A 25,454-nucleotide genomic window follows, 5' to 3' on the forward strand; every position below is an offset into this window, starting at 1 on the left:
TGAGTGCAGTCATCCATTGAGCTGAAGTCACTGAAACATCAAAGAAACTGGCTGGTAAATCAATCTTGTGAAATATTTTTACATTTTCTATGCCATGTAGAAATTCACTATGATAATTGGCTCTTGGGGTGCGGCCATCTGCTTTGACTGGTTGGATTGAGAGAGAAAGAAAGGGGGGGGGGGGGGGGCGCAGAAATAGGCGGGGAAGGACACCAACAGGACTGCGAAGGCTCAGCCTGCATCCCAGGGTTTCCTGTGAGATGAGAGAGCACAAAAAACTTTGGCGAAGAAGCCAAGTTAGTAACATGCATTGATGGTACATGAATGCGTACAGATAGAGAGGTGGAGGAGGAGAGAGGAGCTCAGTGCATCATGGGAAGTCCCCCGGCAGTCTAGGCCTATAGCAGCATAACTAAGGGAAGATCCAAGGTGAGCCTGGCAGGCCCTAACTATAAGCTTTATCAAAATGGAAAGTTTTAAGCCTACTTTTAAACGTAGAGAGGGCATCTGCCCCCCCCCCCCCAAAAGGAACATGATTACATCTTTTTTTGAGGCAACATCCCTTCCTTGATCCAACAATTCTCAAGGATGTGGCGAAGGGAGTCAGGGCTACCTACTTTGACTGCTTCCACCACAACCCAGATGACAATGGCATTTTTACAATTTGGTAGTAGGGGGCCATATGGGCAGTGGCTTCAGTGGCAATCCGACATGCCCTCTGTGGAGGAACCAGGGTAGGATGACTCAAGGGAAGCCCTATCCCTATCCCTATCCTTGGCAGAGGTCTTTGAGGTAGTTAAGAAGCTCCTCAGTGGCAAGGCGCTGGGTGTGAATGAGATTGGCACTGAAATGTTGAAGGCTCTGGACATTTGTCAGGCTGTCTTGGCTTACATGCCTCTTCAATGTCGCATGGAGGATGGGGACAGTGCCCGTAGACTGGCAAACCAGATTGGTGATTCCCATTTTTAAAATAGCGGACCAGAGGGTGTTGTCCAATTACTGGTGGATCACACTGCTCAGCCTCCTAGGTAAAGCTTATGCCAGAGTGCTGGAAAGGAGGTCGCACCCTGGATTCAGGTTGAATAATGTGGATACCATCCTGGTCATGAAACATTGGACTAGCTCTTTACGCTTGTAAGGATACTGAAGAGATCATGGGAGTTTGTCTATCCTGTCTATGGACTTGGAGAAGGCTAATGAAGGGTTACCTCATGACACCTCCAGCTCCAGCTTCAGCCCTCCACCTGGCACTCAGGCTGCTTTTATGCGCATATGAAACACCTGCTCTCAGATTTCTGCTTTGCTCTCAGATTTTTTGTGCAATAATCCTGTCAAAATTCCTCAACCAAAAGAAGGTCGGGTGTAGTGTTGACCAATGAATGAATTCAGAAAACACCCATTGTAAGCGAGGAATTGATGATGTGTGTGATTGTGGGGTTAAGTGCTGGCAATATAGTCCGTAGGAGGTCATACGATATATTGTCCGATGGGCAGGACAACGTTTATGTATTGTACTACACTTGAAAGCCAAGCATATTATCAATATATGTATTCTTGTGCTGCATACATGACTTAACCAGTTCAATTTGAAGGAAGTAATAGGACCATTAAAAAAAAAAACTTACTTGAGGTCCTTGACTTTGGCAGTCCATCTTGGCCAATGATACGCTAGACTGCCGCTCCTGAGTCATGTAGGGGACGTTGTTTACTCCTCTAGCACACCAATGGGAGGCTGTTGTGCTATACAACTACTAGCACATGAATATTTTTGATTCCTTAGAGCAGAAATCAAGCTGCATGTATATGGTTTATAGTATTTTGGTCTGCATGCAGGTCGTGTGAATATATGTGCTTTCAATTCAACATTTATGAAGGATTCTGTGTGCTTGCAAAGACCAACCCGTGTTACCACGTGTCTCAATGCAGTTACCCTTATCACCCACAGTATAATGGTTTAATTTATGGTTGACATTTAACTTTTTAAACAAACCTGAATGCTTGTCTTTTGCACATCTGCTATGTACATTTTACCTTTTGCACACAGTGTATACAGATAACGAAGGGGGATGACATAATTCATTCCGAAGTAGTTTCAATGCGCACCAACAACCACCGGGTAGTACATGTGTGCAGTCCAGCTACAGCGTCTGTCTGTCTCTCTGTAGGGTAGTCAATACAAAATGGCGAGCATGACATCTAGCAGCACTGCTAGAAAGGCTTGCCTCCCTGGCTGCATGATTGGATAGTCAAATGATATGTTAATCTGAGCATCCCTATTGGCTTTTCAGGAGGAAGCGTCAAATGTGGGACAAAAGTACCCGTAGGTTCCATTTGATTAGTAGCTGTAAACTTGGGATTCACACATACAATTGAGTTCTGTGTCAACTTTTTTCACCCACAAACAGAGAGATGTGTAACTGCAAACCTTAGTTCAAATCTTCTTTATGCAGTCACACGATGGAAATTATTTGTGCAAATCATTTTTATTTTTTCACAAAACATCATGCACAACTTCAGATGTCCTCATGGATTCAAAAATTAAATCTATTTATTCAGATATTTTTTACACATTCAAATATTTGAATTCATTTGATCAACACATTTGTACACATTCATATATTTGAATGTATTCGTACATTCAAATAAACAGCTACAATATGTGACCCTAATTTTGTCAATAGTTTGATAGTAATTTAAGTTTTGAGCAGCACACTGCAAAGCTTGTGAAATAAATGAATAAACATCACTATCATTCATCATAGATTACTACATCACATCATAGATTATGATTATTTATGCATAGAGTTTTTTAATGTTGTTTTTATGACAGAACTTTATCAAATTGTCAAAACTTAGCAAATTATATTTTTTAAGAATGTCAATGATGCCATTTCATTGGTCTTTGATCCATTATCTTTTAAGGTTTGTTTGTATAATGACATTATAGGTCTGTGTTTGGATAGCCAGCCACAGATAATCATACACTTGCATTTTCTGTATTGCATGACAGAACGGTGCTTTATTACTATAATATGAGGAGTTTGCCAAGTGTGCAGTGTTCACTACACCAGACTAAAGATTAGCAGACTCTGAAAAATGCTGAATTACATTAACTAGATGACTTTGACACAAAATATAGTGAATCATCCATGGGATAGTTTTTTATTTTTTTATTTTTTTTATTTTTTTCTAAGCTGTAAAATATTTGACAAACATCTGTGTATTTCTTGGGACTGCAGCCCATAGATGATGGGGTTTAGGCTGCCAGGAACAATGTAAAAGAGAATGGCTGAAATCTTCCTGTACTCTGTGTACTGCAGGAAGCGATGAAGGATGATGGGAATCGTTCCACTGAGAAGCATGATCAGGTACAAGCACAGATGAGTACTGCAGGTCTTCAGGGCTTTACTGTTCAAAGACTTGCTCTTATTAGTTAGACACGCTGCCGTGATTTTAGAATAAGTAAGAATTATACTGCCTATAGAGGATGAGAGCAGGACTACAGTGAAAGTGAATCCATAGACGTTATTGATGAAAACACTATCACAGGAGAGTTTAAACAGGGAGGGATTGTCACAATAGGGATTCATGATCAGAGTCCTGCATCGGTTCAGCCGTATGGTCAGACCGAGCAGAATCCCAACCAAAACAAAGGCCACTCCCCAGGCAGAAACCGTCAGCTTGATCACCATTTTGCCGGTCATTATGGTAGCATACTGCAGTGGATTACAGATGGCCACATATCTGTCAAAGGCCATAATCATGAGCACAGTGTGTGCATTAGTGCCATACATGTGTGAGGTGAAAGCTTGCATCACACACTCATAGTAGTGGATGAAGCGCTCAGAGGGAGGCACATGGATGTATGCAAGCAAGTGAACCAGTAGAGAGTTTCCCATGACATCATTAACCGACAGGTTACAGAAGAGCAGATACATCGGCTGGTGGAGGCTTCTCTCTGTCCATATCAAAAACACAATGCCCACATTGGCGATTAAGATGAATACATAGGTCAAGAGCAGAAATAAGAAGACAGGATGCTTGTTAGTCTTGGTGATCCTTAACCCCTCGAGCTGAAGAATGAGGCTGTTGTACGTATAGTTTTCCATCTGAGCTACACAAAAATAAAACAGAGGAGAGGAAAAAAAAAATCATGAATGATATACATACCGCAGTGAAACAGAAACTGCTGCAAACTTCAATTCTACAACAAAAGAGAAAGACATAGAATTTTAGATGAAACTCTTGAATAGTGTGGTTTCTTTTACAGCTTTCAGTCTCAACATTAGATGAACAAATGGAAAAAATAAACAAAACAAAAAAAACCCAACAAACCCAACATTTCCATATGTATAAATAGTGGCACCACAATGAAAAAATCTGCCATTAATTATAAAAATACTACTTATGTAAAACTAGACACCTGTTAGTAGAAAATGAGTGGACATAAAAGTAAAATCAATGAAGAGTCCTTACAAAATGGGAAATTATTGATGCATCAACAGAAGTAATGCTGAAGGGGAAACTCATCCTGACATAAGTTCCACAATACTTCATCTTTGTAGGGTTACAGAAATTTAACTTCTTTATCATTGCAGTCATTACATTTACCTGCACTAGGGGTCTATCTGTTCCAGCTGAAGTCAGTGGAACAACAATACAAACCAGGTTTCACAAAAAAAGGCAGTTGCTGATTTGTTTCATTTCCCATCTTGTAATTTAAATTAGTTTACCACCAAACATATTTCAGACATGTGCAGTCTAATAAGAATCCCTCAAATAATATGGTCATTATGGTCAAATTTGCCTTGCAAGCATAAGGCTGAAAGCCGACTCTTATCATTCTATCCTTAAAAACAAATCCCTAATGAAACTACTTCTATTTCAATTACACAGTTCTGTTACCAGCTGTACTGCGGAAAATGTGGTGTTAGGGCAGTAAACCAATAATAATAACCTTTCTGTTTAGTGTTACAGTCTTCGGGTCTTCTTCAGGCCTTCTCTAAACAATCTATTCATGTGAGTCTGTTTTATGAGCATTATTTCCTCTGGGGAAACCTTCATCATTGCCTGACAAAACATTATGTAATGCTAAGGGGGTTAATGAAAACTGTCAACAAGTGTTTTAAGTGGAAGTGCATGAAAAACACTTTGTTTTTTTTGCCATCTCATATTCTAGATGTCATCAACTCTATTTTTTAGTATTATAAAGGGCCTGTTTACACCTGGCATTAACATGTTTCTCCACATGCGTCTTGAGTGACCACTTGTGATCGGATCTCATTTCCCCGCTCTATATGAAAATAAACATGGACATCATTTCCATTCGCAAAGACCAAATTAATTATTATGTCATATCATAGAGGATGTTAGTTGAGTAGGTGGTCCTTCCATGTGGACCAGGACTCATTGCATTTACACTGCTAAATGAATGTGGCCACATGTGGCCCAGACCACCCAGAGTGATCTCAATGTGCCCACAATGCATCTTGGCTGCGTTCACACCTGTACTTAGAGCTGTCCGCTTGTGATCGGATCACCCGAGATGGATGTTAATGCCAGGTGTAAACAGGGCCTTACTCCAACATATCCAGTCATTTTCAAATGTTTCATCTTCCTATGGTAAAATGAAACCATTTAATGCCACTAAAATGCCCAATATGATGGTAAAGGATGTCCAGTTAATGGTCTACAAGAGGTCCAGTGTTGTGTCTAAATCTGTTCCCCCCTCGAATAATGTCCCCCTCCTGTTAAAACTACTTTACATACCAATAGAACAAACTATTATCGGCACGGAAAACCACTCTGGACCAACAGCCTGTGGACTACTGGCACAGAATCCTGTTCTGCATCAGTAGTCAGTTTATTATTACACCAGTTCTTTAACCGATGCCTGTGTTTTTATTGTTGTTGTTGTTATTGTTGTTGCTTGTGCAAATGAATTACTAAACCAATACATGCAATTATGTCTCACAGTGCTTTCAGTAGTGACATGATTGTGCACGTGTAAGATATCCATATACGTAAATAAGCACAATCTCTATAATTGTTGAGGTAAATAATGACAAAATAAGTAACACAATTTATTATAGTATAGCTATGTATATTAATATCTAGGGTGCTTTTCATTTATGTTTTGGGATTTTAAGTTACTTCACAGAGATTAACTTTTATTTGCAGAGAAACAAATTATTTTCTCCATCCAGGGCTCCATGCTGTATTACACTAACTGGGATACAATGAACTCAGCTGCTAGTGTCTCACAATTGAGTATGCTAACTGATCAATACAATAAGACAGCATGAGGAGAAAGCAGCATCTTTGAAAAAGCATTTCATAATATAATGTGATAATGATACATTTCACATAAATATCATAATTAACATTAGAAGTTTACAAACAAAAATCTCACTATTTGGATTCACCAAGTAAGAGAAAGTATGAATATCTGAAATTAAAATGAAAACATTCAGCTTCAGTGAGTGGAATTCATGAAAACAACCATTTGTCATGATTTACCAATCTCATCAAAAACAATAAGCTATAAACAATTATTATAATGTGGAATACAATACAGCAGTTTGGTTTAGAGGGGACCTATTATGCTTTTCCTTATTTTCAGCCATATATATATATATATATATATATATATATATATATATCACATTACTCTGTCAGATGTTCATATTAAACATGGCCAAAGTTTCAAATAATGAGGTAAACGTATGTAAAATGAATCACTGTGAGCAAAAAGCTCAGGCTCAGACTGCTCTGTGGTCTGCAGCTCTTCATTAAACATCTCACTGTGGCTGTTTCTGCTTGTACTATTCCTCCTTGCATTATTTCTAACTGAACAAAAACTTTCCACTGAACAAATAGCTCCAAATATCTCCATATCTTGTGTCAACTGGTTTTTAGGGCTGCTAATGAAGATCTGCCAATTCAGTGATGAACACATTTAATTTCCTATAAATTCTTCACAATAGAACGGCCTGTTTCAGACGTAGGCTGAACTGAGGGCCAGTATAAGACAAATAAGGAGTTCTTTGAATCATGAATCATGAATAGTGGAGTCCCAAAATAAAAATATAGAGCTGAAAATGAGCATAATAGGTCCCCTATAATTTGATGACTTTTCACAATCTGTGATTGTGTTGTCCCCACATGTACTCTCTAAATTTTAATTTCTCAACTCAGAATAATGGCATAACTGGTTTGGATCGAAATAATTTTGACAAGGATTTGCAGATTTCTGCAGATTGCACTCCATATATAAGTGGGTTCAGGGTGCCAGGGATGATATGAAACAGAATAGCAGAGAGTTTCCTGTAGTCTGAGTACTGTGGGAAGCGATGCAGAAGAATGACAATTATCCCACTGAGCAGCATTATCAGATACACAACAAGATGAGTGCTGCAGGTCTTCAAGGCTTTACTGTTCAAAGATTTGTTCTTACTGGTCAAACAAACTACTGTAATCTTAGTATAAGTGAGAACAATACTGCCTATAGAAGCTGTAAGCAAGACTACAGTGAAAGTGAGGCCATAGACATTATTAATAAACACACTCTCACAGGAGAGTTTAAACAGCGAGGCATTATCACAGTAAGGATTCATGATCAGAGTCCTGCATCGATTCAGCCGTATGGTCAGACCGAGCAGAATCCCAACCAAAACAAAGGCCACTCCCCAGGCAGAAACTGTCAGCTTGATCACCATCTTGTTGGTCATTATGGCAGCATAGCGTAAAGGATTGCAGATGGCAACATATCTGTCAAAGGCCATAATCATGAGCACAGTGTGAGTGGTGGTACCAAACATGTGTGTGGTGAAAGCTTGAATCACACATTCATAGTAAGTGATGATGCGTTCAGAGGGAGGCAGCAACATGTCCATAAGCAAACGGGGCACCATGATTGAATTTCCAAGGATATCATTGACTGGCAGGTTGCAAAAAAGGAGATACATGGGCTGGTGAAGATTCTTGTCAATAAAAACCAGACATGTAATGCCTACATTCAAAAACATTATAAAAACATAGGAGAAAAAAAAGAGGAGAAAAACAGGATAGATAGAGCCCTTTGAGATATTTAATCCCTCGAGTTGGAGTGTGAAGCTGTTGTAGGTGTAGTTTTCCATCAACCTGCAATAAGAAAGATCAGAAATCACTGATAATGTCACTGACTTAATGATAAATTATACAAATGTTTTGCTTTTACCAGATAATGAAGTTCCACAAAAGATTAAAACAACCAAAACAAAAACTTAAGTGAAAGATAATTACTACATTTTGACTTTGATCGGAGATTGATAATATATATTGTCAGAGAAGAAGACTATTTGTAATTCAGTAATACCTGCTTTGACTCCTCTGGTTCATCAGTCTTTCGTCTTTTTCTTTCTAGAGTCTTTGTTGGTGGTTGATATCCAGCAAAGAAGATCTCTTCCTTGGTTGTGGTTTTATGTAGTTCTAGTTTTATCACCAGGGGGCTCATTCATTGCATACTCAGATGATTTATGATGCAACATTATGAAGTCATGATAGCTATCTTAACGGCCGAATATGTAACTTCTCTGCATTAATATGTCCAAAAAACCAGACCTATGTTATGTATTTTGTTGAGTTGTGAACTTGCTGGATTAGCTGGTAACTCAGAATTCTAAATGAAGCTGAATTACACAACGACAGTAGCTTGAGCTGCCATCACAAATCAGTCTTTCTAGTATTCAGCACTGATCTGTTCCTGTATCACATTATAAGCTTTGTGGTACTTTATATATTTCTGTATACTAAGAAAATACACAGGAAACACGTGTAAATCATGTGATATCTTGTCTGTTTTTGATGAGAACATAAATCTGTCACAGTAGAACAATACTATAAATTTGAATTTCACTTTGTTGGTAAAATCACACATCTGAACCAGTCCATGGCTAAAATGAGCTCTTCTTTGTTTAGAAATAATATGTATATGCTAAATGTCTTTAAAGAAGCAGCCTTTACACCACTCAGGAGTTTTTGTTTTTAAAAGCAAATTGTTTTATTGGCATATAAAATTGCCCCCCACCCCTCTGATTTCATCAGGTGGGGGACAATGATATAGTTTGATGTGGTAAGTTGGTTTTCCTCCTGTCCTCCCCAATTTCTTGAGTCACCAGCCGCCACTGGTGTGGAGGTTGAATGCAGCTCATTTTTGGATACAGCAGAAAGGCCTATATACATACAGTACATTATATACAAACTTTGTATGAAGTTTGATGTTATTATCATTTATTTTACATTAATTATAGGTCTTATATTTATAATTCAGTAGTGGAGATGACCTATGAGGGGAAGGGAAAAAATTGAGTGAGGGTGACAGTTTAGTGATAAAGTGCTGCAGAAAAATACCATCAAAACTAAAATTTGTAGCTCTGTACTGCAGTTTTTCCTTTATTAGGGCCCGAGCACCTAGCGGTTCGCTCACACTCTCCATTCAAATATATGAGTATTTTTCTGTGGCCAGCTGCAGTTACTTATTGTCTCTACACATCTGACAGTACACATTTCAATCACACTTTGACCAGGTCATGTGGCTTAAAAGTCTTTACTTTTGTAAAAATAGACTTGATGAAAATTAGGAAATTAATTTGTTTTACACACAAACTCATCACGAGTTTTCAATTTACTAATTGAAATTCAAGTGAATGGGCCCAAAACTTGCATGATTTTGATGACACAGGTGTAACAGGTCAGCCTTATATGACAAACATCATCTGATTCACATGAAATTTTCAAGGTGTGGTCTACAGTTGATATACGGCAACATGATGTTTACTTAATAGGTGTTCTCTAGAACCATTTAGTGGACACAGGAAATGAAATTTAACTCCTTCATGCAATGTTCGATAAGAGTCCAGTTCTGAACACATCTGCATGCCTACAAAAAAAGCCCTTCGACTGCGTCGTGCCCCGACGTGCACAAGGGTGCAAGGGCCCATTCATCGCTGCTTGCAGCTTTAATTAGGGCCTGAGCCCCAAAGGGGCGAAGACCCTATTATATTTTATGCGTTTCTTCCTTTCTTTCTTTTTTATTATTCCGCCACTTCAACCCTTAATTTGACCCCCTAAACATGCTCACCAAATTTGCCACGCACATCAGGTCTGGTGAAAAATTTTATAAAATGTAAAAATTTTCCCCCAAAGTGCCAAAATGTGCTTGATAGCGCCACCTATGTATCTAATATGGCCGCCACGGCCCATAGGAATGTCGTAGAGAGATCGAACCAAAACTCAATTATATATCTCATCAAGACCTACAAATCATAAACTGACACCCCTGACCTAAATCCAACAGGAAGTCCGCCATACACACATGAAAGTATGACTTTTCCCCAGTTTTGGACCCCGAACAAACGCTATCTCCTCCTAGGGAGTTAATGGTATTGGCTTCAAACTTTAATACCTGACTTATCACACTGTGCTGAACAAAAGTTATTAAAAACTTTGTAATAACTCGAACGGTTTAGATTTTATAAGCCCCGAAAGTTGGAGTGCCACATCATACCTTACAATGTAAACCAATGGGGAGGCAATCTATGGGCATGGACTTTGTACCAAACTGAGGCATCTGACGTCTAAACTATAAGTCACACCACTTTCAAACCTGTATCAATGGATTTGCGATGAAAATTCCTACTCAAATGCGATTTTTAATGTAAGATTTGGCCATAGTCATGGGATTTATGAGGATATTTCACAAGAAGAGTACTCTGAAATCTTTCTCTCCAGCTGAGAAGGAGAGGGAGGGAAGAAAGTGGGGGGATGGGTGTCACGGTTAAATGGAAGTCATTTTTTAAGGATACAGCAGAAAGGTCTACAAACTTTGTATGAAGTTTGGTGTTATTATCATTTATTTTACAATAATTATGAGTCTTATATGTATAATTCAGTAGTGGGGATGTTCATGAAGGGAAGGGAAAAAATGGAGTGAGAGTGACAGTTTAGTGATAAAGTGCTGCAGAAAAATAAAATCAAAACTAAAATTTGTAGCTCTGTACTGCAGTTTTTCCTTTATTAGTGCCCGAGCACCTAGCTGTTCGCTCACACTCTCCATTCAAATATATGAGTATTTTTCTGTGGCCAGCTGCAGTTACTTATTGTCTCTACACATCTGACGGCAGTGTTCAGTGCTTACTTTTTTGTCGAGAAGTACATGTGTTCCTAAATGAAAAAAATTAGGAGCACACATAGAAATTTAGGAGCACACTGAAAAATGTTCAAGTAACTGTTAATTAAAGACAACAATTTATCACATACATATTTAAATGCTTTGTGTGTGAGTATGTAAATCAAAATGTGTGTTCTCTTTTGATGTGTAGGTTTTATATATAAATATATATAACCCAAAAAGAGGAGAATAAGAGGTTTTTTCAAACAGAGTGGTACATCCTGTCAGCCGAGGGATTTCCTATCTGTGCAGCCGAACACAGCAACTCCTCCACGGACTGTTTCACCCTGATGGTCCTGGTGTTTCTTCTGCAGGCTTCATTTCACTTAACTGACTGACAGCGCCCCTGGTTCTTCCCACTTTAACCTGAATAACAAACTGGGGCTCGGTGGTCCAGTTGGATCCAAACAGAGAGCCGGGGCTAGCTGAGAGCCGAGCGGAGGCCAGCTGGTTATGCTTCCTTCCGGTCATGCTGCAGCTAATGCTCCGTTAGCCTTATTAGCGTCGCCACTTTCTGTATCCATCGTTTCAACTTTAAATCCCTCTAGCATTTCATATAGTCTTATGGTTGTAATTTTCAGTCACACAGTGTGCGAGTAAATTATTTTTCCACTTTGCACATATCTATTTTTAGGTACAAATGTCAGAGTCTGCTCTCCCCCTCACCTGTTGCTGTGGGAATTATCCAATCATTCAGTCTCACTCTCTGCTCTGCCACACCCCTCATTAGTTCAACCACTTTCACCTGGCGCTCCCACCTGCTCATCATCTGCAATCAAGCCAGTATATAAGCTGCCTCGGTCCACTCCCTCTTTGTCAGATTGTCTATGCTACTATGCTAAGTCATCTTGCCTTCATCACTTGACTGCCTTCCTGGTTCCTGATCAGCTTGTCTTCGACCATCGCTCCTCGTCTCTGCCCCGGTAAACCCACCAGCCTTCTGTCACTGACTCTGAGTTCTGCCTGCCTGTTCCCTGGTCTTCGTCCGCTGTGGGAGTGGAAGATTGGGGTTCAATTTCCGGTGGAGCCATACTCATCAGAACTGTGTTTTTCCGACCGTGCTACTATTGCCTTGACATTGTGTGAAATAAAGACTGCAAAATTTATACCAGTGTCATTTGTGCTGCTATTGGGTCCATTCTATACCCGTTACAACAAATGCGAGTGAAATACTCACACTGTAGAACCCCAAAAGTTCCTCTGCCTTTTGGGCCTTTGGGCCCTGTTTACACCTGTCATTAACATGCGTCTCCACATGCGTCTTGAGTGACCACTTGTGATCGATCTCACTTCTCCACCGCTCTATATGCAAATAAACACGGACATCATTTCCATTTGCAAAGACCAAATTCATTGTTATTTTTAACTAGCGGGAGGACTGGAGGTCCATGTACCCTTTGTCCAAAGTTGTGTTCAACTTGTTTGATGATAGGCTAAAACAATACATTGTGTGCCCCTGAGCGAAAATCAAATGCCCGTCCTATTGATTTACTCTAGAGTTGCATCTGAACATATATATATATATATATATATATGTTCATATAGCCTAAGAAATAGTTATATGTAGCGATCTCCCCACAGCTGCGTCTCCTCATTGAGAGACGCTGTGCACATGAGAAACAGCGGCATAACTTCACTGATTATTTAAATCTCCAACACGCCAACAGGATCAGTCAAGATCTAATGTTAATTAATGTTCTGTGTTCTACATATCCAAAAGGTTACACACACAGTACAGGTTCATACAGTGAAACTGTTTGGCCCTCCTGATGAATCCTGAGCTCATTATGTCAGCAGTAGTTATCAGCTAGACAGTCCAGAGGGAACTGTCCAGCAATATTTAGCTTCTGAAATATTTTCTGGACAGACAAGCGAAAAATGAATGTTTTAATTTCTATTCCAATTGTTGATTTGATGAAGACAATGGGTTAGGGGAATGAGAAAAAAAAAGAAAAAACAGGAAGTGGATTTTGTTTTTTTAATTTCCATGAAAAATGGAAAAACAAAATAACGCATTCTTTAGCTTTTATCAAACAAGTTGAACAGCTTTGGACAGAGGGTCCTGTGCCTAGTCTGAAAATAGAGGATGTTAGTTGAGTAGGTGGTCCTTCCATGTGGACCAGGACTCATTGCATTTACACTGCTAAATGAATGTGGCCACATGTGGCCCAGACCACCCAGAGTGATCGGATCTCAGTGTGTCCACAATGCATCTTGGCTGTGTTCACACCTCTACTTAAAGCTGTCCATTTGTGATCGGATCACCCGAGATGGATGTTAATGCCAGGTGTAAACAGGACCTTACTCCAACATATCCAATCATTTTCAAATGTTTCATCTTCCTATGGTAAAATGAAACCATTTAATGCCACTAAAATGCCCAATATGATGGTAAAGGATGTCCAGTTAATGGTCTACAAGAGGTCCAGTGTTGTGTCTAAGTCTGTTCCCCCCTCGATCTCTGCATCAGTAGTCAGTTTATTATCACACCAGTTCTTTAACCGATGCCTGTGTTTTTATTGTTGTTGTTGTTGTTGTTGCTTGTACAAATGAATTACTAAACTTATACATGCAATTATGTCTCATAGTGTTTTCAGTAGTGACATGATTGTGCATGTGTAAGATATCCATATGTGTAAATAAGTACAAACTTTATAACTGCTGAAGTAAATAAGGACAAAGTAAGTAACACAGTTTATTATAGTATACGTTGCAAATTTGTGGCAATGTATATTAATATCTAGGGTGCTTATCATTTGTGTTTTGAGACTTTATGTTACTTCACAGAGATTAACTTTTATTTGCAAAGAAACAAATTATTTTCTCCATCCAGGGCTCCATGCTGTATTACACTAACTGGAATACAATGAACTCAGCTGCTAGTGTCTCACAATTGAGTATGCTAACTGATCAATACAATAAGACAGCATGAGGAGAAAGCAGCATCTTTGAAAATGCATTTCAGAATATAATGTGATAATGATACATTTCACATAAATATCATAATTAACATTAGAAGTTTACAAAAAAAAATCTCACTATTTGGATTCACCAAGTAAGAGAAAGTATGAATATCTGAAATTAAAATGAAAACATTCAGCTTCAGTGAGTGGAATTCATGAAAACAACCATTTGTCATGATTTACCAATCTCACCAAAAACAATAAGCTATAAACAATTATTATAATGTGGAATACAATACAGCAGTTTGGTTTAGAGGGGATCTATTATGCTTTTCCTTATTTTCAGCCATATATATATCACATTACTCAGTCGGATGTTCATATCAAACATGGCCAAGTTTCAACTAATGAGGTAAACGTATGTAAAATTAATCACTGTGAGCAAAAAGCTCAGGCTTCAGACTGCTCTGTGGTCGGCAGCTCTTCATTAAACATCTCACTGTGGCTGTTTGTGCTTGTACTATTCCTCCCTGCATTATTTCTAACTGATCCACTGAACAAATAGCTCCAAATATCTCCATATCTTGTTGTGTCAATTGGTTTTCAGGGCTGCTAGTGAAGATCTGCTAATTCGGTGATGAACACATTTAATTTCCTATAAATTCTTCACAATAGAACGGCCTGTTTCAGACGTAGGCTGAACTGAGGGCCAGTATAAGACAAATAAGGAGTTCTTTGAACTATGAATCATGCAAAGCTACTCTAGTGGAGTCCCAAAATAAAAATATAGAGCTGGAAATGAGCATAATAGGTCCCCTATAATTTGATGACTTTTCGCAATCTGTGATTGTGTTGTCCCCACATGTACTCACTACATTTGAATTTCTGAACTCAGAATAATAACATAACTGGTTTGGATCAAAATAATTTTGACATGGATTTGCAGATTTCTGCAGATTGCACCCCATATATAAGTGGGTTCAGGGTGCCAGGGATGATATGAAACAGAATAGCAGAGAGTTTCCTGTAGTCTGAGTACTGCGGGAAGCGATGCAGAAGAATGGCAATCATCCCACTGAGCAGCATTATCAGATACACAACTAGATGAGTGCTGCAGGTCTTCAAAGCTTTACTGTTCAAAGATTTGTTCTTACTGGTCAAACAAACTACTGTAATCTTAGTATAAGTGAGAACAATACTGCCTATAGAAGCTGTAAGCAAGACTACAGTGAAAGTGAGGCCATAGACATTATTAATAAACACACTCTCACAGGAGAGTTTAAACAGCGAGGCATTATCACAGTAAGGATTCATGATCAGAGTCCTGCATCGGTTCAGCCGTATGGTTAGACCGAGCAGAATCCCAACCAAAACAAAGCCCACTCCCCAGGCAGAAACTGTCAGCTTGATCACCATCTTGTTGGTCATTATGGCAGCATAGCGTAAAGGATTGCAGATGGCAACATATCTGTCAAAGGCCATAATCATGAGCACAGTGTGAGCGGTGGTACCAAACATTTGTGTGGTGAAAGCTTGAATCACACATTCATAGTAAGTGATGATGCGTTCAGAGGGAGGCAGCAACATGTCCATAAGCAAACGGGGCACCATGTTTGAATTTCCAAGGATGTCATTGAGTGGCAGGTTGCAAAAAAGGAGATACATGGGCTGGTGAAGATTCTTGTCAATAAAAACCAGACATGTAATGCCTACATTCAAAAACATTAGAAAAACATAGGAGAAAAAAAAGAAGAGAAAGACAGGATAGATAGAGCCCTTTGAGATATTTAATCCCTCGAGCTGGAGTGTGAAGCTGTTGTAGGTGTAGTTTTCCATCAACCTGCAATAAGAAAGATCAGAAATCACTGATATGCTTAATGATAAATTATATAAACATTTTGCTTTTACCAGATAATGAAGTTCCACAAAAGATTAAAACAACCAAAACAAAAACTTAAGTGAAAGATAATGACTACGTTTTGACTTTGATCGGAGATTGATAATATATATTGTCAGAGAAAAAGACTATTTGTAATTCAGTAATACCTGCTTTGACTCCTCTGGTTCATCAGTCTTTCGTCTTTTCTTTCTAGAGTCTTTGTTGGCAGTTGATATCCAGCAAAGAAGATCTCTTCCTTGGTTGTAGTTTTATATAGCTCTAGTTTTATCACCAGGGGGCTCATTCATTCATTACAACATTATGAAGTCATAATGGCTATCTTAATGGCCCAATATGTAATTTCCCTGCATTAATATGTCCAAAACACTAGACCTATGTTATATATTTTGTTGAGGTGTGAACTTGCTGGATTAGCTGGTAACTTTAGCTGCATCAGAATTCTAAATGAACCTGAATTATACAACGACAATAGCTTGAGCTGCTATCACAAATCTAATGTTAAGACCAAATTAAAAACGTCAGTAGCATTTGATTTTTTTTTTTGGACACAAACAGCACACTATGACAAATCTCATGTTAAGATAAAATCAAAACAAATATCAATAATGTTAGCTACTAACTGTGTCCATTAGATTGCCATGTTTAAGCTCAACTACACAATGCTAGTAACTTTAGTTGCAGACTTTAGCCCTAACTGAGGGTTGCCAACTTTGGTGCCTGGCTGAAGTGAGATTTTGATGCCATGGGCTTAACCATGCATACGTGCATGACAGCAGCAGCAGCTTCATCAGTAACAGGAGTTTGGACCAAAAAACTTAACCTAAGGTAAGACAAAACGAAGCTCTATTAAAATATTGAATATGGTGATATTGCCTATCCTTTGACATCAACAGCAGTGGTTCCGCGGCTGGCTAACGGCCGCTAACATAGCCAGGCAGTCTCTGTGTGACCATAACACTGAATGTAACAACACAGACGTCCACAGCTAATGTTAGCTAACATTAGCGGAGCATCACAAGACACTGTTGTCAGCCATTTGCCAGCCGCCAAATCACTGCTGTTTTGATGTCAAATTATAGGCAAAATCATCATCTTTGATATTTTAATCTAGCTTTGTCTGGTTTTACCTGCAGGTTAAGTTTTTTGGTCTAACCACCGTTTTCCTCCAACAGTAGGAAACAGTTGAAGACCGTTGACTCTGGAAGAATCTGATATTTAACTACATTTAAATGATAAAATGTTACATACTGTTTAATACTGTTACATACGATTTGAACAGAGGACTTTTATTTTAATAAAGTTGTTTCACAACATGACACTTAACATCAGGAAGTGAACTGGATGACAGGACACTTATCAATAATACAATGGTAAATCCCATAAAAAAAGCAAAGCTAGCAGAGCTAGCATTACACTATTTAACTTAAAACAGTTACTAGATGTGTACACTAAACGATCTTTATGAACCTATAATAACTTTTAAGATGTAACAGGAGCATTTCCAAACAGACAACATGACAAGGGAGCCTTGAATTAAGACATGACAAACATAAAGTGTGGTGCTAAGCTAAAAGAAAGATAGCTCACTGCAGTCAGTCAGTTTCTTCTGCAGTTGCTTCACTTCTGGTGAAGTTATTGAGCAGAAAAACATACAGCACCACTCCGCCATTGCAACTACGTTGTGGTCGGAGGGGGTATTATCCTAAAATCCTGTCAGCAGGACTCAAGCATTCTGCTGCCACCTAGAGGCCACAATTATCTAGTGCAGTCCCCTCTTTTATTGCTGCGGCAGCAACATGGTAATGTGGCAGTAAAGCAGACTAATGAAACGAGAAACATCTGTAGCTAATTATCTGCTCAGCTACAACACGTTAAACAGCATGTAAATGCTCACTTTGGACCCGTTAGTTGGTGGTTTGGTGTTTTTTCTTCAAAAGTTAGTGTCACACTGTCCATGACTTGTAACTACAGCAGTTTGTTCACTTTGTCTCCATTCTGTATGGTAACCTCAGTAGCCTGCCAGCTAATGTCAATCAAACAAGCCTTTGACATGCCCCTCCTGATGGCTGAGAAAAAAAGGTGCATTTCTCATACTTTTCCAAAAACTTTTTTTCTTCATTCTAGTAATGCAAAACTATTAGAAACACATTGAAAAAATATATTGACATTATTTTTGATTGCAAAGTGGGATGTTTAAATATGATTTCATTTGGATTTTAATGTAAATTAACGAGGATATTGTGAAATTCTTGAAAATTAGTGTACTTTTTGTCAATTTGTTTTACCAACAATCATATTTAAACATCTGTCTTTGCAGCTAATATTACTGACATTTAACCCAGTGTTCAACATCTGGTTCACCAACAAGACAGTCCCAACACACAAGAACACAACACAGAGACCTAGAGCATCTAGGTGAGGGACCTACAGAACAGAGGAAAACAAAGTGTGTTAAATAGTCATAACATGAGAATAAACAGGTGGTTTAACATTTTTCAGCTGTGACTCATGGTTATAGAGTAGAATAGAATTCTTTTATTTTCATTGCACAGAATACAACAAAATTGAGTAGCAATCCAGACGGTGCATTCACACATAAGGTGTTAAATATATAAATAACCTGGGCATTTGCACATAGAAATCTCATGTTTCCAAGTGAGAAATCACGTCATTTCTAGTTGAATTTTGATGGTATCACCTTAAAAAAGAGGGAATCTGTAGAAATGTGTGCCTTATTTTCTGGTAATTACTGATGGTAATTTATTGGAAGTGTGCTGTAAATATGATGGTATTATACTGATATCCCACAAGTAAACATGAAAGTAATATTACTACTTTTTTTAAAAATACCCACTTATTCCCCTCACTTTCATTAAAATTATTTCAGCCACTGTAATAGCAAAGAATATACACTACTGGTCACTGAAAATTAGTTTCTGACTGGGTGGAAGATGTGGATTCACTTTTAATAACCGGACAGTATAACCAAACACTAATGACACAGGGGTTTATTTTTAGTTCTAATTTAATGTGTCTGTATTAAACTGTAGGTAAAGATGGCAACAGTGAGACTAACCTGAGGAGCTGGAAGCTAGGGTTATTTATTTATACACTACCAACAAAAATAAATGACAAACTGCTCAATCAGAACAATATAAAAACTAATCATAGATTGACAATAACACAATTAATTTCACTTACTTTTATACTTTTGCATGACAACTGTCAAAGTCTTGATATCCACAGGGATGAATAAAAATATATGATATATGGGATATCATGGGAAATTATGGCTGTGCTTGCAAATTCTATTTATCATGATGGCAAAACCTTCTTGGACAACAACTTTGACAATAATTTCTGTATTTCTTTGGACTGCACACCATAAATAATAGGGTTGAGGCTGCCAGGGATGATATGAAACAAAATGGTACAGAGTTTTCTGTAGTCCGAGTATTGGGGAAAGCGGTGAAGACTAATGATAGACATTCCATTGAAGATCATGATCAGATACACAACTAGATGAGTGCTGCAGGTCTTCAAAGCTTTACTGTTCAAAGACTTGTTCTTATTAGTGAGACAGACTACTGTAATCTTAGTATAGGTGAGAACAATGGTGCCTACTGAACCTATAAACAGGACGACAGTGAATGTGATGCCATAGACATTATTAATATACACACTCTCACAGGAGAGTTTAAACAAGGAGGCATTGTCACAGTAAGGATTCGTGATCAGAGTCCTGCATGTATTCAGCCGTATGGTCAGACCGAGCAGAATCCCAACCAAAACAAAGGCCACTCCCCAGGCAGAAACTGTCAGCTTGATCACCATCTTGTTGGTCATTATGGCAGCATAGCGTAGAGGATTGCAGATGGCAACATATCTGTCAAAGGCCATAATCATGAGCACAGTGTGGGAAGTGGTGCCAAACATGTGTGTGGTGAAAGCTTGGACCACACACTCGTAGTAGCTAATGAGGCGTTCAGAGGGAGGCCTAAACATGTCTATAAGCAACCGGGGCACCATGATCGAATTTCCAAGGATATCATTGAATGGAAGGTTGCAAAAAAGCAGATACATAGGCTGGTGAAGGCTTTTGTCTATGAAAATGATTACAGCGATGCCTAAATTGGCAACCATTATAAACAGATAGGAGAAAAAAAAGAAGAGATAGAGAGGGTAGATAGAATCCTTTGAGACATTTAACCCTTCCAGCTGTAACGTGGGGCTGTTGTAGGTGTAGTTTTCCATCAACCTGAAAGAACAAAACAATGCTCCTATTGTCACATGCAATGTCTAGGCAATCTACCTATAAGAGATCATTTTCTAGAGACAGTACTGACTGAGTGAATGGTATCAACATAAGTTTTCTCTCTGATCAGAAATTATGAGAAAAAGTTATAAAAATTGTGAAGAAACAGTTCTTGTAGACCATTAATACTTGTTTGCGTGTCTCTGGTTTCAGTCCGTCCTCTCTTTCTCGTGTCTGGTAATACCCATCAGCACCAAACAAGATGTTCTCTGTTGCAGTGTTTTATAGACATGTTTTAACTCTCTGGGAATCAATCATTGTTACCTTGGATAATGTCTGATGCAACATGAAGGATTATTACATTGGCCATCATAGCTGTTGAAATACACAACTTGTAGCTCTAAGACTATAATGTTTATCTCACATTGTTGTACCTTCAGTTACACCATCACCTTATTTTTATTTAGACTTTCATTAACTCTCACAAAGCGGGTCAGGAGCTGTCAGGAGGTCTGAAGATCCACCCGTATGAATATCAAAATTACCAATCAATAAAAACATAGTTAAAATCATTTGATATTCTAGAACAGTCAGTTCTGAGTGGTGTCCGGGGGACCCCCAGGGGTCGTTGAGGGGACTCCTGGGGGTCCCTAGGAGAAAGGGGGATAAATTATCTTCACTATAATTCCATCCATGTGTAAACACAATGACAGAATGTATGCCTATTGGGTTTCATACACTTTCTGTAATAAAACATCTAAAAGCAAAAATCTCATCAGATGGGGGACATAATCCTGTCAACTGGGGGTCCCTGGTCTAATATTTGTCAGTTTGGTAATAGAGTGTTTGCAGATTTTGAGAAGTCTTGATAATCATTTAATTCAATTCCCTCAACAAAAGCCTTAGAAGGTAAGTCTTGAATATTTTTCTTGCCTGTAGACAGTAACATTAACTAACACTTTTTTGTATGTGTTTGCAGGCAGTCAGGAGACGATCTACATCTATAAACTACAAGTGAGACTGGTGCGACACTGGATTGTGCTACACATAGCTGTTAGATTTTATGGAGCTTCAGTCAGTGCTATCAAACAGGTAGCAAACACTGTCACTACTGCAGCTACAGTATCTAGGAAGCTCTCATAATGTACAAGTGTCAATTTTAGCAAAACAGTTTAATGAATTATTTAGTAATTGGGTAATCCAGCTTTCAGTTTTCTGCTGCTTATCTAGGTCCAGGTCACCTTAATTGATTAGTTATATTACAAGGAATTATTGTTAGCTGGCAAGTAATGACAAGAATGAGATATAATGGTCAATAAATGAATGTACTTAATACATAATTGAGTTTATGCCTGTTGTATGAAATGTGCTATATAAATAAATTTGACTTGACTTGACATATTGTCTCTGGTTTTCCATCATCCTTTGACTGGTATGACTATGAAAGAGGTATAAATTGAATTATGGTCTTTTAAAGTCTTACATTTCATTTTGTTAACACTGCAGAAACCCTGAGTTAAAAAAAAATAGATTGGGCACGTTTTACATGTGATGCAAAATACACATAATTTGGGAATTCATTAAGAGAAATGTGCTTGATGTAGGATAAATTACGATGAACACACAACCTTTCCTGCCACCTTATTGGCTAAATATCTGATCATTTTCAAATAGTCCATCATCAAATCATTAACTGGACTTTTCTTTCTTAAAGGATAGGTTAAGGTTCAGGGCACAGTCACTTTTATTAAGCTTTTATAATGCACACTTGAGAACTACGGGATGTGACTACAGCATGTTATTATTTTCATCACTACATTTAACCACATGAAATATTACATTTATAGAAAATGATTGCCTTTATAATTAGCATTGTATAACCACATTATTGGTAGATATTACCTTTTCTTATTATTATTACCGTGCTGTGATGTAAAGAATGAGGATGGGTTGCCTGTCCATTTTTTTTTTTTTTAACAAGGCACAAACACAAGAATATGGAATACAATAGGCCATTCTTAGTTCATATTTTATATCATTTGTGTTGTAAAATTTACAAATCAGACTTGGAAATTATTATGATGGCAAGATTTTCTTGGGCTCAAACAACTTTGCCAAAAATTTCCGTATCTCTTTGGACTGCACACCATAAATAATGGGGTTCAGGCTGCCAGGGATTATATGAAACAGGATGCTACTGAGTTTTCTGTAATCTGAGTATTGAGGGAAGCGATGCAGAGCAATGAGGGACATTCCACTGAACACCATGATCAGATACACAACCAGATGAGTGCTGCAGGTCTTCAAAGCTTTACTGTTCAAAGACTTGTTCTTGCTAGTCAGACAAACTACTGTAATCTTAGTATAGGTGAGAACCATGCTGCCTATTGAAGCTGTAAACAAGACTACAGTGAAAGTAAGGCCATAGACATTATTAATAAACACACTCTCACAGGAGAGCATAAAAAGTGAGGCATTGTCACAATAGGGACTTGTGATCAGAGTCCTGCATCGGTTCAGCCGTATGGTCAGACCGAGCAGAATCCCAACCAAAACAAAGGCCACTCCCCAGGCAGAAACTGTCAGCTTGATCACCATGTTGTTGGTCATTATGACAGCATAGCGTAGAGGATTGCAGATGGCAACATATCTGTCAAAGGCCATAATCATGAGCACAGTGAGACTGGTGGTACCAAACATGTGTGAGGTAAAAGCTTGGACCACACACTCATAGTAGCTAATGAGGCGTTCAGAGGGAGGCCTAAACATGTCTATAAGCAAACGAGGCACTAAGATTGAGTTTCCAAGGATGTCATTAAATGGCAGGTTGCAAAAAAGGAGATACATGGGCTGGTGAAGGTTCTTGTCAGTGAAAACCAGTATAGCAATCCCAACATTTGCAACCATTATAAACAGATAGGAGAAAAGGAAGAAGAAATACAAAGGGTAGACAGAATCTTTTGAAACATTTAACCCCTCCAGCTGGAGCGTGAAGCTGTTGTAGGTGTAGTTTTCCATCAACCTGAAAGAACAAAACAATGTTCTTACTGTCACATGTACTGTCTAGTCAATCTACCAATGAGAAATAATTTTCTAGGAACAAAACTTATTGTACAATTAAACACAACATAATCTTTTAGCTTTTCCCAGATATTAATTAATGCTAAGGTAATGCGTGTACAATACATAGTCTTTTACTATTGCTGTAACAGTTAAAGCTGAGTGAGCAAATATTATTTTACAAGTTATCAGACATTATGAAAAAAAATATAAAAATTGTGAAGAAACAGTTTTTTGTAGACCTGTAAGACCTATTTGCGTGTCTTGGGTTACAATCTTTCTTCTCCTTCTTCTACTGGTTAACTGCTGGTAATACCCACCAGCACCAAACAAGATGTTCTCTGTTGCAGTGTTTTATAGACATGTTTTTAACTCTTGGGGAATCAATCATTGTTACCTTGGATAATGTCTGATGAAATATTAAGGATTATTACACTGGGCATCGCAACTGTTAATGAGTTGAAATATACAACTAGAGTAGACTAGAAGTCACGTTGTTCTACTTTCAGTTCCACCATCCAGAACTGTCCCTAGTCCTTTGGGGGCCCTAATCAAAATTTGGTTGGGGGCCCCTTTGATTTATGAGCAATGAACAAGGCACCACAACAAGAGCATAATGTAGCCGTTTCTATAGGTTTGACTAAAACACATAACTTACCAGCATTGTCAGTCTTTTGGGTGACATGACCACGTTCCGCACCAGAAGTAGAGGTGGCTGATTGGAAAGGCAATGAAATAAAGAAATTAATTAAACATTGACTTAACTTTTAGAATGCAGAAGGCTATCATTTTACTCCCCTTTTATACTCACTAGTGGGAGCTACAGTATGTTTACTGGCAACTGTGACCATTTTCCAATCATGTACTTTAGTAGTGCTCCTGGAAAGGGGATGGAAAGAATTATTATAAGTTAGTAACGTTATCCCTTTAGTGCAGAGGCCAAACTGGGCATATATCTGCCTAAACTTGTATTGTTCTGTTAAATGCTTTATAACACCAGATGTGAACATCACAGCTCCATAGATAATGGATAGATAATGGCTTAAATGATAATGATAGATGATGGCTTAAATTGAAGAAGACCCTTGTACCATTAAATGTATTCATTTTAATAATTGACTTTTATAATTTCCATGTATATTAGGAGGCAGTAAACACACAGGTGACTTGGAAAAAAAATAGAAAATAAAGTTTCACATCACATTTTATCTTTATAATGATAATAATAATAATATCAGCTCAGCGAGACAGAAGCAGACCTCCAGAGTGACAGTGGATATACAAAATACAAGATGGCATGGCTAAGGCTGATATAAGAGGCTAATGCTCTCCTGTGGTTTAGTGCAGATTATCTTAAGATACAGGCACCAAAAATGGAGCCTAAAGGCTTAAATACATGTATCTCCTTGCCTCTTCTCTTCTTTGAGCCTCTTGTTTTTTCTTTTTTCGTGTACAGACAAATATTTTCCTTTTTTGTCAGATATCGTAAGAGTCTCTGACTGACCCTGTGACAAGGGGTGATGTACACACTGTCACTGACACACACACACATACGGGTGCTGGGGCAAGCCTTACCCTCAGCTGCAAGGGCTGTTGATTTGCCATAAAAAACAACTAAATTAATAACCACTATGCTTATTATGATGTTTAATATAGAGAGCTGTGTTTCTTTTTATTTTATTCTTTTATGTTGCTTTTTTTGTGTGAAATTTTTCCCCTCTGCTTGGCTGGCTCTGCTGCCATCATTTTTTTTTCTATTAACTTTCACAAAGTGGTTGCTAGTTTCCTGGAATCCACACAAAGTGATGATGTAAATACAATGTAAACAGCAATTTAAAATTACACACGGCCATTGTCAGAAGTAAAGGCATCACCAACAAAACATAAACAGCTGAAAATATGTGAAATTATCTGGGATATGAAACGGTAGGAAATAAAACCTTTCAATTATTTGAAACCAATAACAACAAAGAGACTCATAACTAGAGACTATGTCAGGAATCTTGATTTATTTTTGTTATTGATTTCAGTTTTAACAATCATATTAGTAATGTTTGTAACTTGTTTTTTTTCACCTGGTTCGTGACATGCTCTCTTTTACTGGCAGCAAGAAACCCATACATGCTA

General features: G+C 38.2%; 5 protein-coding genes across 5 annotated transcripts; all 5 read right to left on the minus strand.

Annotated features, from left to right (window-relative positions):
• Nucleotides 1-27: 27 nt before the first annotated feature.
• LOC121910492 (putative olfactory receptor 52L2) lies at nt 28-4,170 on the minus strand. Its single transcript, XM_042431722.1, has 2 exons — nt 3,221-4,170; nt 28-80 (listed from the first exon to the last, which is right to left on the minus strand). Exons 1-2 carry the CDS (start codon nt 4,107-4,109, stop codon nt 28-30), a joined length of 942 nt encoding a protein of 313 aa, XP_042287656.1. The 5' UTR covers nt 4,110-4,170.
• Nucleotides 4,171-7,193: 3,023 nt separating this feature from the next.
• On the minus strand, nt 7,194-8,150 carry LOC121910388 (olfactory receptor 146-like). Its single transcript, XM_042431610.1, has one exon. It carries the CDS (start codon nt 8,136-8,138, stop codon nt 7,194-7,196), a length of 945 nt encoding a protein of 314 aa, XP_042287544.1. The 5' UTR covers nt 8,139-8,150.
• Nucleotides 8,151-14,894: 6,744 nt separating this feature from the next.
• Nucleotides 14,895-16,162, minus strand: LOC121910346 (olfactory receptor 52N5-like). The gene is made up of 2 exons (XM_042431535.1): nt 16,159-16,162; nt 14,895-15,952 (listed from the first exon to the last, which is right to left on the minus strand). The coding sequence occupies exon 2, from the start codon at nt 15,946-15,948 to the stop codon at nt 15,031-15,033; it is 918 nt and encodes a 305-aa protein (XP_042287469.1). The 5' UTR covers nt 15,949-15,952; nt 16,159-16,162; the 3' UTR covers nt 14,895-15,030.
• A 34-nt stretch (nt 16,163-16,196) lies between these two features.
• Nucleotides 16,197-20,865, minus strand: LOC121909658 (olfactory receptor 146-like). The gene has a single exon (XM_042430207.1). It carries the CDS (start codon nt 20,264-20,266, stop codon nt 19,328-19,330), a length of 939 nt encoding a protein of 312 aa, XP_042286141.1. The 5' UTR covers nt 20,267-20,865; the 3' UTR covers nt 16,197-19,327.
• Nucleotides 20,866-22,343: 1,478 nt separating this feature from the next.
• On the minus strand, nt 22,344-23,288 carry LOC121910348 (olfactory receptor 146-like). The gene has a single exon (XM_042431536.1). It carries the CDS (start codon nt 23,283-23,285, stop codon nt 22,344-22,346), a length of 942 nt encoding a protein of 313 aa, XP_042287470.1. The 5' UTR covers nt 23,286-23,288.
• Between the last annotated feature and the right edge of the window lie 2,166 nt (nt 23,289-25,454).

The sequence above is a fragment of the Thunnus maccoyii genome, chromosome 13, assembly GCF_910596095.1.
Source record: "Thunnus maccoyii chromosome 13, fThuMac1.1, whole genome shotgun sequence".
NCBI lineage: Eukaryota > Metazoa > Chordata > Actinopteri > Scombriformes > Scombridae > Thunnus > Thunnus maccoyii.